Source organism: Myxocyprinus asiaticus, chromosome 34 (assembly GCF_019703515.2).
Source record: "Myxocyprinus asiaticus isolate MX2 ecotype Aquarium Trade chromosome 34, UBuf_Myxa_2, whole genome shotgun sequence".
Classification (NCBI taxonomy): domain Eukaryota; kingdom Metazoa; phylum Chordata; class Actinopteri; order Cypriniformes; family Catostomidae; genus Myxocyprinus; species Myxocyprinus asiaticus.
In genome coordinates, this window is record NC_059377.1 from 37,046,181 (window position 1) to 37,063,000 (window position 16,820).

The 16,820-nt window shown below is 37.2% G+C and overlaps 1 protein-coding gene across 2 annotated transcripts in view; it reads left to right on the forward strand.

The window, feature by feature from the left end:
* The window catches only part of LOC127425046 (nectin-2-like), a 193,885-nt gene that overhangs the window by 79,885 nt on the left and 97,180 nt on the right, over positions 1–16,820 (forward strand). For both annotated transcript variants that reach the window (XM_051670667.1, XM_051670666.1), the window contains exon 6: positions 2,532–2,680. In XM_051670667.1, the coding sequence (XP_051526627.1) occupies positions 2,532–2,680 (149 nt within the window). The remainder of the gene's footprint in view (positions 1–2,531; positions 2,681–16,820) is intronic.

A 16,820-nucleotide genomic window follows, 5' to 3' on the forward strand; every position in this document is an offset into this window, starting at 1 on the left:
ATATTCTCGCAATGAGAACATGAACCATCCACGAACGTTGCCTCAGTGTGATCGCTGGAATCACACAAAGACAGAAAGGCATCTTTATAAAGACGCGTCTTTAAAAAGATGTTCAACGTCAATGTGTGTGCTCTAATAGAGAAAATATACTCTTTAGCAGGAATATACACTCTTTTAGCGCTGTCGAAGCGCCCAGGGGCGAAATCGTGCAGAAGGAGAAAAAGCCGCTGGAAATGTGCCGTATATCCAACAGCATACGCTTCTTAAGAGGTGAATGGAACAGCAGTAGTATTCAGCTCGCTGATAGTACAACCGCTCGGCTCAGAAGAAAAAATCTGAATGAGTGGTTGCGAGCCAGCTCCTTTTATACCAGTATGTCCGGGGGAGTGGCATGCAAATTCCACTCGCCAATTCTCATTGGCCTTTTCTCAAAGATCTGAGGTGTTTGGGGCTCCCAAGGGCGACCCCTAGTGTCACTACATCGACACAACGTCAAGTAAGTGACAGAAGTGAACATTTATTAACAAGACCTATGGGTGACAGATGCTTGGTTATTGGATACTGCTCGATTGTGGAGTTTCAAGTTACTTCTCAAAGATGCAACATTACAGATTTATTTGGCACGTTTTGCATTGAATGGGAACCTTTTCTGATTTGAACAATCAGAAACGTGCATGTTTTGAATGGTCAATCCATTTTGATATGTAGGCATTGAAGCTCAAAATACAATGGACCTTATTCATAAAAGATAAGCAGAGCGAATATCTGTGTAAATCATTGATAAATCCATTTGAACATTGAATTGAATGCAACAATTTATGTAAGAATTATTTACATACGAAATTTGTACTGTTCATGTTTTATGAAAAACAGATAAATGCTCAAATGTCTGCATTTGTACTTTGCTTCTAAAATTTTTATGAATGCACTTGATTATTTTTTAGATTTCCACGATATTGATTCACAAATATAAGCGGGCTGATCTGTTAACACCCTCACAGCCAGGACAGATGGTGTTCGTGAATAAAAGTCAGACCGCATCTTGTTTCCAACAAATGTGGCATTGATCAAGAATTCATCTGTCCATAATTCTTGAAAATCTCCTATAAATATGCATGTTGCACAGATTGAAAAGGAATCAGACTTTGATGGAGAGCCTGTCACTCCGCATCGCGCGAGTGCTTCTGCACCATGCACCATGCACCATGCACCATGCGTGGACCAATGCTTCTTAGTGGCTGAAAAAATTCCTGAAATTGAAAAATGTACTACTTTCCCCTCACGATAGAGTGTGCTATAATTTGTCCTCCTCTGTGCACAAACTAAAAGTGTGTAATTTCTGCACTACTAGCGGCAGCAAACGTAATTGCAAAAACAACAACTGTTTTCAAACAGGTTTCCAGAACAATCCCTTCGTTGTTTTTTCCCTACGCCATTGGTTCACAAACAGATTTTCCTTCTGTGATAAATCTTCAAATGAGTACTTTTTAATAAAAACTAGGGATGTCGCGATACCGATACTGGTATTGGAATTGGGTCCGATACCGCGCTCATGTACTTGTGCTCATAAAAATGCTCTGATATCAAAAACCAGTACCATCTGACGTACGAATGTCATTGTGTAAACATTCAGCACACAAATTAAAATCAAGTTATGTACTTGTGTGATTATTAAACTGACAAGACTGCTATTTTCAAAGTGAATATGTGAAGCCAGTGTTGTGCCAACACCGGCTGCTCATACCTTTTAGAGCTCCTTGGCTCATAAACAGAAAACACCATCATGAGCATTGCATGCTCTTTTTGTAGCAGATGACAGTGAGCAGAGTGCTAATTCACTTTGTAGCGCGAGGCACATACAGACTACATATTTATTTAATTAAATTGCTGCCTTTTGCATTTTAGTAATCACTTTGGGTCACGTAGCAACCTGCTTTTCCAGTGGTGAGAAGCTACCATCAAAAACAATAAGCTTCTGCCAAAATAAAATATAAATTTAAATGGAAAAAAAAGTATGCCAGAAATATATCACTAATGTACAGTTATGTGATATTCACTGTAATACTATTACTACTACTACTAATAACGATAATAATAAATCAATAATAGTAATCTTATATTTAAACATTATCTCACATCTGTGATGCTCTGTTGTGCAGCACTTTATTTGACAAAAGAACACCAATGTTGTATTTGGATTGTGCTGTGAGGTTCTGTATAATAATAATGAATTAAAAAAATAAATACAATATTAAGTTGACAATTGTTCTATTTTCATTTGCTTAAAGATTTAATGAATTCATTTACTCAGACACAGTTGTGATGAAAAATTGAAATAAACTGTTGATATGGAATTCAGAAAAATAAAACAAAAAACAGGTATCGGTATCTGCGAGTACTGAAAAGGAAGTATCGGTACTCGTACTTGTTCGCAAAAAAATGGTATCAGGACATCCCTTATAAAACCGTTAAACTTGACGCAAATATTATCTTGAAAATAAGTGTATTTTTTTTTGTCTGATGTTCCTCAGCATATCGGGTCAATTGCCGGCTACAGTACAGGTGGACCAGAACCGGCTGTTGGTGAGGAATGTGGACGAAACGGTGAACACCACATTTGTGTGCGAGGTGAAGAACAGCCTGGGTTCTGGCAGGAAAGAGCTTGCCGCCACAGTCATTGGTGAGTACTAAAACAATGCAGGAATGCCAGTCATACGCACTGACAAGGTTTGTACAGATGTGTGTTGCTCATATTATGATAAATGTCAAAATCTTGTTCCAGACCGATAATTGGTTAAGCCGATATTTTTTAACAATATTCACAACTTTTAAGAGGTTATTGGTTCTTTAATATCGGGTCTGTGATAAATGGCAAAATCTTGTTCCAGACCGATAATCGGTTAAGCCGATATTTTTTACCGATAGTCACGCTTTTTAATTGGTTATTGGTTCTTTATCATCGGGTCTATGATAAATGGCAAAATCTTGTTCCAGACCGATAATTTGTTAACCCGATATTTTTTCCGATATTCACACTTTTTAATTGGTTATTGGTTCTTTATTGTCAGGTCTGCGATAAATGGCAAAATCTTGTACCAGACCGATAATTGGTTAAGCCAATATTTCTTACCGTTATTCACTTTTCTTCTTAATCGTTTCTTCTTTAATATCAGGTCTATGACAAATGGCAAAATCTTGTTCCAGATGTCTATTTGTAAACATTCCACGTCATAATTTATTTCACTTGTCAACAATAATATAGTTAATGTTACTATTAAAATATATATAATGCATATTATGTTTTATTGTTGTAGTCTAATAATTATTTTGTTAGCTTTGTGTTAAAAAGCAGAAATTAAAGTCGGTTAAAAAATCGGTTGTGCATATTGGACACAAACAGTAAAATATTCAGTATGATATTGGTCATAAAAAAAGAATATAGGTTAACCTTTACTCACACATAGGCATACAAACACTAAATGTGGGTGCGGGGTTTCTCCTTGCTGTTTAAATACATATTTGTCTCAGTATTCTTGCAGTCTTCTCTATTGAGGGTAGGCTTCAGAAGCCAGATGCTTATTTGGTGGTTGGGTTTCTGGTTGGCCTGCCTAATCAAATTTAGGGGGGATTTTCTCAAGAAGTCTTTGTCCTGTGCAAAGTCACTTGGTGTGAGCCAGTTTGCCGGGTTGCTTTATATTTCTCTTTTTCACTTCTTTTTTCCTCCCCATACCTAACATTTGTAGATTTCCACTGTATCTTTCTTTAACCTCTCTTAACAAAAAAAACAAAAAAAAAAAGAAAAGAAAAAGATTGCTATTGTTCTTTCTTTCGCTGTTACCATGCATGCGGCAATGTTCTTTCTTTTCCAAGAGCTTTGTTTTACTGAAACACACTCACACGTTCTCTATCTCGCACAAAGACACATTTTTTTAAGCACTGATGTAGAACACAGTATTGATGGTCCATTTCTTGAAATGTTACGCTGTTGTCGATCAGCTACGGAGCCCTAGCTCTGCAAAGTGGACACGTGTTGGCCTGCGAGCCGCATTGCTTTTGGCACTTTCTCATGCCAAAGCAAGCGAGTGCAAGAGCAACATTTAGAATCCGTGGGAATCCTTTTGGAGATTTCAATTGTCTTGTGGGAGAACAAAGGCTCTTTGTAGGCGCTGTAGCGAAAAAGTGTGGGATGTTGTTCAAATGTTTTTTTTTTTCTCTTTTGACAATGGTAATACAGGGCAGAGTCTTATCACAGTCATAAGGACGCCTGGTTCTCTTTTCACAGTAACGTTCATGTACGCTTACTCTTTGATACACTCACTCTTACACTCCCGAAACCGTTGAGACACAAAAAACGCAAAAGACTGTCACAGAGGCTGAGTGACTGTTTTGTGAATGATCTAGTTGTCTGTGTGATTGTTTTATTTTTTTCACAGCTTTGCAACTTTTATCCCTGCTGAAAAGACCATCTTAGACCAGCATGATTTTCAAAATCTGGTCCAGACTAGTTAGTAATGCAGGTCTAGCTCATCTGTTTAGGCATGTGTGGGACTTAATGCCATCATGGTGATAGATTTTGAGAGAAATGTGCCTGTGACAGAGAAATACTCATACTTATTAATACTCATGTAATATCTCATACTTTACACATTTTATTTTTTTTACACATATTAGGAGTGGAAGTACTCGGAAGTGACAGCAATGATCGATTATGAAAACATAATTGTGTGACTTTTTTTTACTTCAAAGCATTTTTAATATTGTGATTGGTTACAGTGTTATTTTGTGTGATACCTTGCTGTCAGATTGGTTGGAGTTGGGAGTAACAATGCTCAACACTCTGTTTGTAGACGATTAGGAGGCGTTCACACAAGCCACGTTTTGCATTCCAAAATGGCTAGATGGAGCTCAACTGATGTAATACCTGGTTTAAAAAAAAAAAAAAAACTGCTTAATCAAGACTAAGTCGGTGTTAGCTGGTTTAAGATGGTCTGGTTTAAGATGGTCAAGCTGGTCTCCCAGCGTGACCAAGATCGGCCAGTTGGTGTCCCAGGCTGACTAGCTAAAAAGTGCACAAAAGCCCTCTAAAACCATCAAACCAGACCAGCCTTTCCAAGCTTGGAGACCATCTAAAACCTGCAAACCAGTTTAGGCTGGTTTAAGGTTTTTTGTTTTTTTTCCCAGCAACTTAAAATCAATTAAATGGGCTAAAGATGTTTGTAAGGTGCATGTATACATAGACAAACATTGACAAAAGTAATACCCCACCGCCCTAGTACTTAGTTGATTTAACTATACAGTACTCAAGCAGTCAAACTGACCAAAATATACATCTCTAATACACATGCATACATGAATGTCACATTATGATAAAGCTCTGCAGAATGTAGAAGAGACTTGTGCTGATACAAGAGAAACTTGAAGGTCCAGTGGTCTTGCAGGAAAGAGAGAGGGGTGTTTTAAAGAAGAACATCCCCTGGACAGAATTCCCTGTAAGTTGCAGTCACTCGTTATTTTGCCTTCTTGCCCAAGGAGTGAGTCCTTGGGGTGAAGGGAGACCTCAGCTTGTGTCAGCAAACAGACTAATCATGCTGCTTGCCAAAAAGGAGTGTTTCCTCATTTCATTCCCCTCCTCAGCCATTTTGAGAAAGCAAATTTAGAAAACTAAAGCCTTTCATTGTAAACTCTTTTGGGGGGTTTTGAGGGGCAATTTAGCTGCCTAAATTCTTGGCTGGATCTCGGTGCCCTTTTTTGTGGTTGGAAGTGGCTGCTCTGAAGGAAACCTAAAATTGATTCCTGCAGAAAGACGCAAGCATACATTTGCATGCAAAATTTAAAACAACACAAAATCCCTTTCCTTGGAGCACAATACTGCTAAAAAACTTACATTGCTGGTCACCAGTTTATGTTGTGTTGTGGATGATGGTTTCCTCACCAGGCTGTTTAGCAAGACTTCATTGGTCATCAAGCTTATCAGAAAGACCATGCTTGTTGACCAGTCTGTCAAGCTAGGTTTTGCTGGTTAACACAGGCGCATTGCAAACACTGAGCCTGATCTCATGAAAATTCAGTGACTTTGGAGACATTTTTGAAAAAAAAAAAAAAATCTCCAAAAACGCAGGTGGCTCCTTCACATATCGCAGCAGTTCCAAGGTGACTGGCACTAAAAGCAAGTTAAGTGTTCACCCACAGATGAAGTTTAACATTAATGCTCTCATTTATGCTAGTTTTTAATCAACTAAATCTAACCACCTCCCTATCCTTAACCTTAAACCTAAACCTAACTGATACAGTAGTGTCATGAAAAAGCAAATGTGAGATGAAAAATGGAATTGCTGAAGCAACCACTTCATTTTGTGGTGTTTCTTTGACACTTTTAGCTCGACCCGCATGCTCTTCATGACTCGTACCCTGGTCCTTTGCATCACAAGTGCAACACAATATCTGTTGAGCAACCGCGTAATTAGATCAAGCTTGTAAATGTAGTTGGTTATGTAATGCAAACGTTAAAATGTATCGCCTTAAGAGTCATGCACTATAGTAAAAGTTTTTTGATGTCATAAAATAGTTGTGTGGAACAGGGTGAAAAGTAAGCATTTATGAACTGATAATCTGCCATTTTTCTTGTGATTTGTGTGGAAGAAAATACAAAGTCATTCTTTTAGCACCTCTAGTATTCATTTCACCAGGGAACAGTCGCAATACGTGCAACCATTATAACTGTCCCCCCATTTTTATAAATGTCTTTGTTTTTTCATCCTTGCATAAGCTGGTCTTTTCAGAAAGGTCCACCATGGATATTCAAATTAGGGGTCAACCGATATGGGGTCTTTCAATGGTTTATTCTAAAATTATTACATTTGGCTAGCCCAATCATGATCTACTTACACTTATAGTTTCAGGGCTTTTATATCGTATCAAACAGTTGGTCCAGCACTAGGGATCATACCTATACTGTCATAGGCCTTACTGTGTGAAAACAATGACCGAAACTTGGCATTTGAGATAAGGCGCAAAACAATACCACATTCAGCCGACACTGGGATGTAGCTTATCACCCAAAGCTTAGCGAGAAAAAATCGAGACCATGAGAGACAAAGAAAGAGGCAACCAGAAGAGATATCATGCTGCCAGCATTAAGTGAATGTCAGAAAATTGTGCTGCCAAGATTACCTTGCTTTCAGCCACCTTCCATCATTAGGGCTCATTACAGACACTAGGGCTCACTACGGAAACCTTAGGGCTCACCAGTAGAAACATTAGGGCTCAGTAGGGTTGCCTTTTTCTTCGCTTTGATCAATTACTGAATAGAAAGCCAGCCTTGAAAGGAACTTTCTGGTGGCTGCCTAACTGACCTGGCATGTTTCTAATGATTTAATGATTTATTGGACTGCCCTTAAACAAGAAATGAATAAATAATCAGGTGAAAAACAGTATTTATGAACATTAGTAGCCATTTAGATTAGACAGCAACACTAAGTATTCAACTATTTAGTCTCAGTTATTTCATTCATCATTTATAACTTTCTATATGTACTGTATGGCTTGCCTTATTCCTTATTTTGTTGTAAAGAACAATAAATATAGCATCAAAGCCATGTTATGAAAATTCTGGGTCATTGCTTACTCTATCCAATATGTTAGCTGCTCGGAGCCCATTAAAGATGTATAAGATAATGCATTACAGCGCCTGAATCAATGCAGGCTTACTCAAAAGTTGCCTTTATACTGAGCTTCATGCTCTCTTAGCAATTCCATACACATGTCTGAGATTAGAATTTGCCATTCCACATATACTGATGCTTAAATATTCCAAAAACAAAATCCTCTCTGTTTCAACCACATGGAGTCAACTGCATTTTTCATAAACATTTAGTTTTAGACTCTCATTACTTGGCTCGATTTTCTTTAAAAAATAGTCCTCCTTCTGAGCAGGTTATGACAAGCGAGCTATCTCTTTGAGAACAGAAATTGGGCAATGGAACGTTTTTCAAGGTTTTGAACGGATGTTGACGCTGATGTGATGGCAGATGCAGTTGCTGCCTTCCTAGAAAATTTGTACTTACAAGCTCTGAAGTGATTTTGGTCTAAAAAAAAAAAAGTAGTGGGCAATTTCACATTCTTTTCTCTCTTTTACATTTACTGACAAGCACAGGAAAATTTTTAGCACTAATGCAATACATTTAAGAGCAAAGGATGCACAGTGGATAGGTGTGTTTCATTCCGACATGAGGTAGCAAGTGAACTGTTGCACTGCAAAAAATACAGTGCTATGAGAAGTATTTGCCCCTTCCTGATTTCTTCTATTTTTGTATATTTTTCTTGCTAAATTGTTTTAGATCTACAAACAAGATATAACATAAAACAAAGGCAACCTGAGTTAACCCAAAATACAGTTTTCAAATATAGTTTTTTTTTTTATTGAAACAAAAAAGTTATTTAACACCTATATCACCCATGTGAAAAACTAAATGTCCCCTTAAACTTAATAGTTTGTTGTGCCACCTTTAGCAGCAACAACTGCAATCAAATGCTTCTGATAACTGGAGATCAGTCTTTCACAATGCTGTGGTGGAATTTTGGCCCAATCTTCTTTGCAGAACTGCTTTAGTTCAGGCACATTGGTGGGTTTTCAAGCATGAACTGCCCGTTTATGGTCCTGCCACAGCATCTCAATCGGGTTCAAGTCAGTACTTTGTCTAGGCCACTCCAAAACTTAAATTTTTCTTCTTTTGAGCCACTCAGAGATGGATTTACCCCTATGGTTTGGATTATTGTCTTGCTGCATAATCCAGTTGCGCTTGAGCTTCAACTCACGGACTGATGACCGGACGTTCTCCTTTAGGATTTTTTGGTTGAGAGCAGAATTCATGTTTCCTTCAATTACTGCAAGTCTCCCTGGCTCTGAAGCAGTAAAGCATCCCCACAGCATTACACTACCTCCACCATGCTTGACCGTAGGTTTGATGTTCTTTTTGTGGAATTCTTAGTGTTTGATTTATGCCAGATGTAACGGCACCCCTGACAGTTCAAACAGTTCCACTTTCGACTCGTCAGTCCACAGAACATTCTCCCAAAAGCTTTGAGGATCAACAAGGTGTGTTTTGGCAAAATTCAGAGGAGCCTTAATGTTCTTCTGGGTTATCAGTGGTTTTCGCCTTGCCACACTTCCATGGATGCCATTTTTGGCCAGTGTCATTCTGATAGTGGAGTCATGAACAGTGACATTTATTGATGCGAGAGAGGCCTGCAGTTCCTTGGATGTTGTCCTTGGCTTTTTTGTGACTTCCTGGATGAGTCGTCGCTGTGCTCTTGGAGGAATTTTGGAAGGTTGGCCACTTCTGGGAAGGTTCACTACTGTGCCAAGTTTTCTCCATTTGGAGATAATGGCTCTCACTGTGGTTCTTTGGAGTCCCACAGCCTTTGAAATAGCTTTGTAACCCTTCCCAGGTTTTTCAATCACCTTTCGACCTTGGCATAGTGTGCTACTGGGTGAGACCTTTTTGCCAACTTCATGCTGCTGAAAAATTTCTATTTCTTCAGATTGCCTTTGTTTAATGTTAGGTTTTGTTTGAATTTTTGAAACAATTTATTATGAGAAATATATAAAAACAGAAGAAATCATGATACTTTTTCAGAGCACTGTAATTTTCTTAATCCTAGAATGCTAAAAATTATACAGTGTCTAGTTTTCAAGATATAATTTTACATGAAGTGGTCTTTTCATCTGACACTCCTGGTATTCTTCACTCCAAGTACTCCAGGTAGACCTTTTTTTATTTTATTTTATTAGTTAAATAAAATGGTGTCTCAGTGGGTAGCACTGTTGCTTCACAGCAAGAAGGTCCCAGGTTCAAGTCCTGGCTTGAGACAGCTGGGATAGGCTCCAGCACTACCCATGACCCTGCATAGGACAAGTGGCTATAGAAGATGGATAGTTAAATATTTTTTAATATAGAGAGTTTGCATCACTACTCCTAGAATGCATTTGTGGGTCAAATGTGACCCATATGTTTTTACTATGATATTCAAATCACTAAATACTGGTATTGCACTTCAGATACATTGATTGTTTTCATTTTCCATCTGTTGTGTAATGAAATATGTTAAATACCATATTTATGTTTATATGTAGGTGTAGTATGCAAGTATAGTAAGTTGTCATTCAGCTAATGCTTTTATCCAAAGTGCATGACATTTACCTATTACAGGGATAGTCCTTATGGAGTAACCTGAGGTTAGATGCCTAGTTCACAAAAAGGGCACAATGGTTGTAGCGCCTGGACTAATTCGTAGTGTATTTGAACCAGCAACTTTTCTTTTTTTAGTACGCCTCACCACTTTAAACTTCAAATATAGCTACATAGTGTACAGTAATATAGCAAAATAGGGTAATTTAGAAATATAGAGTACATACGGTTGTCATTAAACAAGTTTATAAAAAAGTAGTTAAAAGCATTTGATTTGATTTGTTGAGACATTTCATATTTTACCAACAAACATAGAAATGGTCATGTTACTGTTTTATAGAGCCTTTTTACAGTAATATCTCCCAAACCTCTGCTGCTTCTTTTTTAAATTTTTATGAAGCTCTTTTTAATTGAATAAAATATATACTTTATCAACCATTTAAAAATTGAAATTATTAATAAAATTATCATTACAATTTATATTCCTTGGAAAAATTAGTAAAAAAAAAAAACAAAAGTAGCATCTAGATTTCACCCGGGTCTTTTTTGACCCACATTTGCATTTTAGGGGGGTCATGTGAAGTTACGTATGTATGCATGCTAGGGTTATTTGGTCATTCTCCAGTAAAAATATCCTTAAAAATGAGATCTTTTTCATTGAAAAGCAAAATGACATAAAATATTAAGGCTTGTTTTCTGAGAGTTAAGTGAGGTCTTTGCTTAAAACAAGGAAAAAAAAAAAAAAAAAACACATTTGCCAATAAAAATAAATTTGTTTTCCTTTTGAATCAAGTTTCTTAATTTGTTTAGATGTAGGCTGGATACAAGTATTGATTTTTAGATTAATGGCGATCCTCATTTGAAAAATCCTGATATCGATTCTTAAGATCTTAAAATATAATGACTATAATATCTGTTAAATAAATGGCAATTTAACTTCATAGTTTGGGCCCTGATCTTTAATTTTTAAAATTAATATTTTCAAAATGTACCAGGTTAGAAGGTTCCTTGTATAATGTAAAGCATTAGCTGAAAGATACTTTCTTTCATATGTAAGCAAAATGGACAGTATAATTGAAATATACCCAAATAATTTGCAATTCAATTAAAATCTGATCGAGAGCTTGTGAATCGCGATCGAATCCAATCTGGAAATCTGTATAGATACCCAGCCCTATTTTGATTATTTAGATTTTTAGATATTTTTTACTGCAAGACAAGACTAAAATACTAAATATGAAAATGAATTTTTACTGTTAAAAATAAAAGTCATTACAGGATCCTTTTACAGTTTAGCCTGGCTTAGCTGAACGATTTCTGTTTCTTCCTCAATCCTGTTATCTCTCATTATTAGTCATTACCTGAGCTTTCTCTCTAATAAACCTGTGCTCTGCGTGTGATAATGTTATTGGGAGATATCAGCCTCACGTTGAAGACCCAAGACCTGACGAGGTTGTTGGGATTTATTTTATCCTAATGTTATAATCCACTCAGCCATGCTTATGGCCCAGGTCTTTGATCTACATTGCACGTGGTTACGTTCACAGGACAAAAGAAATCTTGATAGGCGCCCTGGGATTATTGCCTGCCACAGATCGAAATTGAGAAATGTACTTGTCAGAAATATCCACCTCCTCCTCTGGAGAAGCTCCACTGCCACGCTCTTTAAGCCTAGTGTGTGTGTGTGTGTGTGTGTGAGTCTCTGTGTGTGTTCTAGCCGGAAAAAGAATGTCTCTGACAATAGGGTTAATAGGATCTGCTCAAAGCCCAATTATACATTGAATTGTGTTTGATTTAGCACCTTTTAACAAGTGTTACACATGATCTAGTGATGTACATGTCCCATTATACAGTAAATTCCTTTAAATGGAGTTGCTTTGTTTTTTTCCTAGTAATTAGGGAAGACTTTGCCTTGTTGTTATGTGGGGAAGTTGTTACGTGGGAAGTTGTTACAAGGGCTATATCTCTGAAACTGTAAGGTTTTGAATCAAAAATCCAATAACACAAATGTGTGTTTTCTCTTGCAGTGGTTTTATATGTTGGTTTCAAACACCTAGTTAAAAACTAGGTGAATTTTATCCTCCAAACAGAAATGTCAATGTCATATTTTTGCTATAGCTGTTAACTAAACAAGTGGCATACTTGAGAACCATACTGGCATACAATAAGGCAAGGGTCAACTACATAGTGAAGTAAAATTCACTAAGGGTATTGTTCATACAGTAAATGTCCGTTTGGGGCAAGTTGTCAAATGTATTTTTAAATGTTATTTAAATTATAAATAATATAATGCATAATAATTTAATACATAATGATAATAATATAATGCAGGATAATAATAATAAAATATTATAATTATAATTTATTGCAATAACAACAAATATAATACAATTTAACAAATACAAATAAATAAATATAATGCAGTTTATTAATTAATTAGCAAAAACAACGATTTGATATTTTTGTATGTTACCCTTTAAATTTTTGCTGATTCATGAATTGTTTTGTGTTTTATAATTGTTTTACTGTTTAAATGTATCTGAAAAGCTTATAGACTGTTTTATTAGGGCATGTTGTCACAAAAGGACAGCGTGTGTTCAATTAACTGTATTATTTTTCTTGGGCAATAACGATGAAAATGTGCAAAGCTTTTTTGTTGCCGAGACTTTAAGGTATGGTCCTATAAAGAAACTGACTTGCTCTGAGAAATATTTATTTAAGTACAATGTGTGACAACTGGTCCCGCGCTCCCCTGTCTTGTTTAGAAGTAGACAGATTCAAGTCTTGAAAGCACAAGTCCCTGTATCACCTTTGACAGCATCATTAGTAGTCGCCATGTCACCTGTCAATTAACTTGAGCTTGAGGAGGACAGCAAGGGGGGTCGTTGTAAGCTCAATGTGTATGCCCTGAGCTCTCCAATAAATCAATACAGGACATGTGAGACTCCGGAAGGGAGGGACCACCTGGGGCCCAAGCTGAGATTTTGAGCCTCTTCTTTACAGTCAAAAGAAACATTATCGGTCTGTGTTATCAGCTCTTCTTTTGTACTGTCAAAAACCTGTGTGTTTTAGCAGAAATGAATAAAAAAATATAATGATCGCTTTCACGCAGTGCTTGTGCAGATCAGTTTGGAATGCTGTTGTTGCTTGATTGATTGCTTGCTTGCACTGAGGTTGCAGTTCCACCTGAGGTTGTAGTTGTGTTATTTTATAGATGGCAACCATTTATATTTGACGTAGAGTGAAAGTGGACACCTGTTGTTGCATCTCAGTATAAAGTTGCAACAAGAATGCTGGTGGCAGTCAATCTGTTGAATGCCTAGTGGTCTCTACCTGCAACCTATAGAGTGCAGAAAAACATTAATAATAGCACGAAATTGCAAGTTTGAAAGCAGTAATAATGTTTGTGAAATCTCATGGCTTGGGAAAGGTGCTGCCTTGGTGAATTGAGAATAACAGGGATTTATTAATTCCAGCGGGGATTTTAATGACGCAAGTATATGCCGTACTTTAGGTGCTATTTTGGTCTTTTCTGCTGTCTGTATCTAGAACTTTGCGTATGCAATGATGGCCAATATTCCAATGCTTTGTGGTTTAATAAAGCCAGTTTTCTAATAAAGTGGATTAAATGTCATTGTTGAGGGCTGTTTTTAATTTCTGTTTTATTAGATAGAGTATGTGCGCTACCAAGCAACAGATTCTAGCTATATGTGCGCAGGAAAATGGAAATATGGACTTAAATGTCGAACGGTTTTGTAGCATGCCATTAATGGAGTGCATCGGAATAATAATGTGCTGCATTAATGGCACTTGAGGAGCTTGGCGGACATGCTAAAGGTCAGGAGAGCTGGAGAGGTGCTTTGTCCGCAAGCCCTTCAACATTCTTAGACAATAATGACCTTTAACATCTTCCACAATTCTCTAAGGCTCACTCTTATGTGAGTTGTAGGAGCGCAACATTTTTCAGTAACACTCATAAAGAACACTTGTGCTTGTAAATTCAGTTGCTTAATGGTTTATTGGCCCTGCAGTAGATCGATGGGCGAACTCTGGTCACCTGGCAAGACTTCCCCAAATGTTGCTGCTTTCCGCTGGCCAAATGCCTTAAATGTATTACAGTTCAAATCAGGGGGTATCTTAAATTACATTTGAGTACTAGAGTTGAAATTGGCCAAGACCTTAAACAAGGTCACCCAAAAGCGAAAAGTATTGTCATAATTACTTACCCTCATGTCGTTCCAAACATGTATGGCTTTAGTCCATGAAAGACAAAATGAGAAATGTTGAAGAATGTATTGGCCACACATTTCTATGTAATGAAAGTGAAAGGGGACCTGGGCTGTCAAACTCTGAAATGAAGAAAAAACACGTAACGTTAAACGTTTCATTAAAGTAGTCCATAGGACTTATGCGTGATATTCCAAGTCTTCTTAATACATATGATATCTTTGTGTGATGAACAGACTGAAATGTCATATCCACATATTTAAAGTTGCTGTATTGCGATTGGTTATCAATGACGAATGGTCAATGTGTAATGGTAGCCAGCTGGTAGGTAGCTGTGCAGTGTGTTTTGTAATCTTTTGCATTGGACTTCGGTACTTTGAACAGTTATATTCTGAGTTTGAAATTTGGTGATATAGAAATTATTGATTGTACATTGACCAAGGTACATTTTGCCTTTTCTCAGAAAAGTTGCTCAATCAATTTTTGTTCCCCTAAATTATGAATGTGAATAATGTAAATAAAAATATATATTTTTGTGGTGAGAATATCAATGCAGTTTTACCAAAGACCAGGAGCGGTCAAGATGTAACATAAGCCAGTTGTTCAGTCTTAGTCAGAAACATGAAGCAGTGCTGTATCTCAGCTCAACCCACCTGTCTTTTGTCTCACAGTTTCAGAGTTGGATGTCGGCCATAGGGTTCACGTATACTGTCTGCCAGCCCATTGAATAATGTATCCTGAGCTGTGGCATCTGGCATAGATAGTGTCAGAGAGAATGAGGTTAAGAGAGATTGTTGATGTTAGCTGGTTGTGTAGTTCTGTGTTTGTCTACCTACTGTCACAGGCCTGCCCAGAGAAACATTTTAGTTGCTCTTTCATATCTCGGGAGACACATGGAGTCCTCAGTTCTGTACTGCTTAAGTGTCAATTTAGTGTCCATAAAATTCCATAGAAGAAATACAAATAGACACAAAGAGACAATTATTGACATACAGTAACAATATAGAGCTATAAAATAAATATACATAGCATAGCTTATAGAATAGCTTAAATTGAACTTCTGACTTTTGAGTGAAGATTTTGGTTTCTTGGTTATCTGAGCACACTTGTTGAGATCTATTCTGAAGCTACAGAAGACATTACTGGAGTTTTTATCTCGGGAGAAAAATCTGAGAAGCAGGATACTTAAGCTAAAGTGTCCATTTGCTCAACATGTAGTCTCATTACTGAGAATAGGAGAAACAACTGAGATATTACAAAGATTTGTGATTTTTCTTTCTTCTTGGTGTGTTCAGTTGAGACTTTAATGCGATGGGCAGAGAGAAAGACGACAAAATGAAAGTTGTAGTGGGGAGTGCTGTTTTAACAAAGGGCTCTTTTAGCACCTCTCTGTTTCTCTGTCTCTTGAGACGGGTATAAAATAAACCACCGGAGAAGCGAAAGAAAAAACTAAGGCTTCAAAAAAGGTGTGTGGGAGAGGGGGAGATTGTGTATGCTTGTAATATTGCAGGGATTGTTTCCAAGTTGTGTGGGAAGATATTTAATGTATACATATTCACATAAATATTTTCTTCAGTACTGTTCTTTCTTTTAGGAAAAGTTCTTCACTAGTTTTGTAGACCGCAATGTGAAAGGAAGTCTTAAAGGGATAGTTTACCCAAAAGTAAAAATTCTGTTGTCATTTACTCTCTCTCGTGTTGTTCCAATCGAATACTTTTTTTCTTATTCCGTGGAACACAATGAAGTGGGAGTCGCACACCGGACGACATGGCGCATTCTAAAATTCGAAACAATTGTTTAAATGAAAGTACGCACACCGACACCTCCGATCGGCGTCTGTCGGCGGCGCCCAGCTACGACTCCGGAGACTGCTCAAATTTCTGCCGCGCCACGTAACACAACTCGCATATTTTCCATTAAATTCGACCCAAATCATTATCAAAAGATGTCGATTAGCCGCAACACGACACTGCGTGGTGCTTCTTGTCTGGTGTGCGACCACCTTTAGTCATCATTAAGGATGGAAACTGTAAGGAATTAAACAATTCTGTTTCCAATTTCTATTAACGATTCTGGTTCCCTAATCGTTCCATTAGCGATAAGTTTAGTACTTTTGAAAAAGAAATATTTGGAAACAAGAAATGCAATTCTTATTGGATTTATGGCCCTCAGCAGTCTGTTACCAAATGGTAAGATCATTTTATATTTTAACAGATAAGATTCTTGTAAAAGTTTTTTTTACAAGAAGTAATTATTGTATTGATTAATTAATTAATTTATTTATTTTTATCCCCTTTTTTCTCCCAATTTGGAATGCCCAATTCACACTACTTAGCAGGTCCTCATGGTGGCGTGGTTACTCACCTCAATCCGGGTGGTGGGGGACAGGTCTCAGTTGTCTCCGCT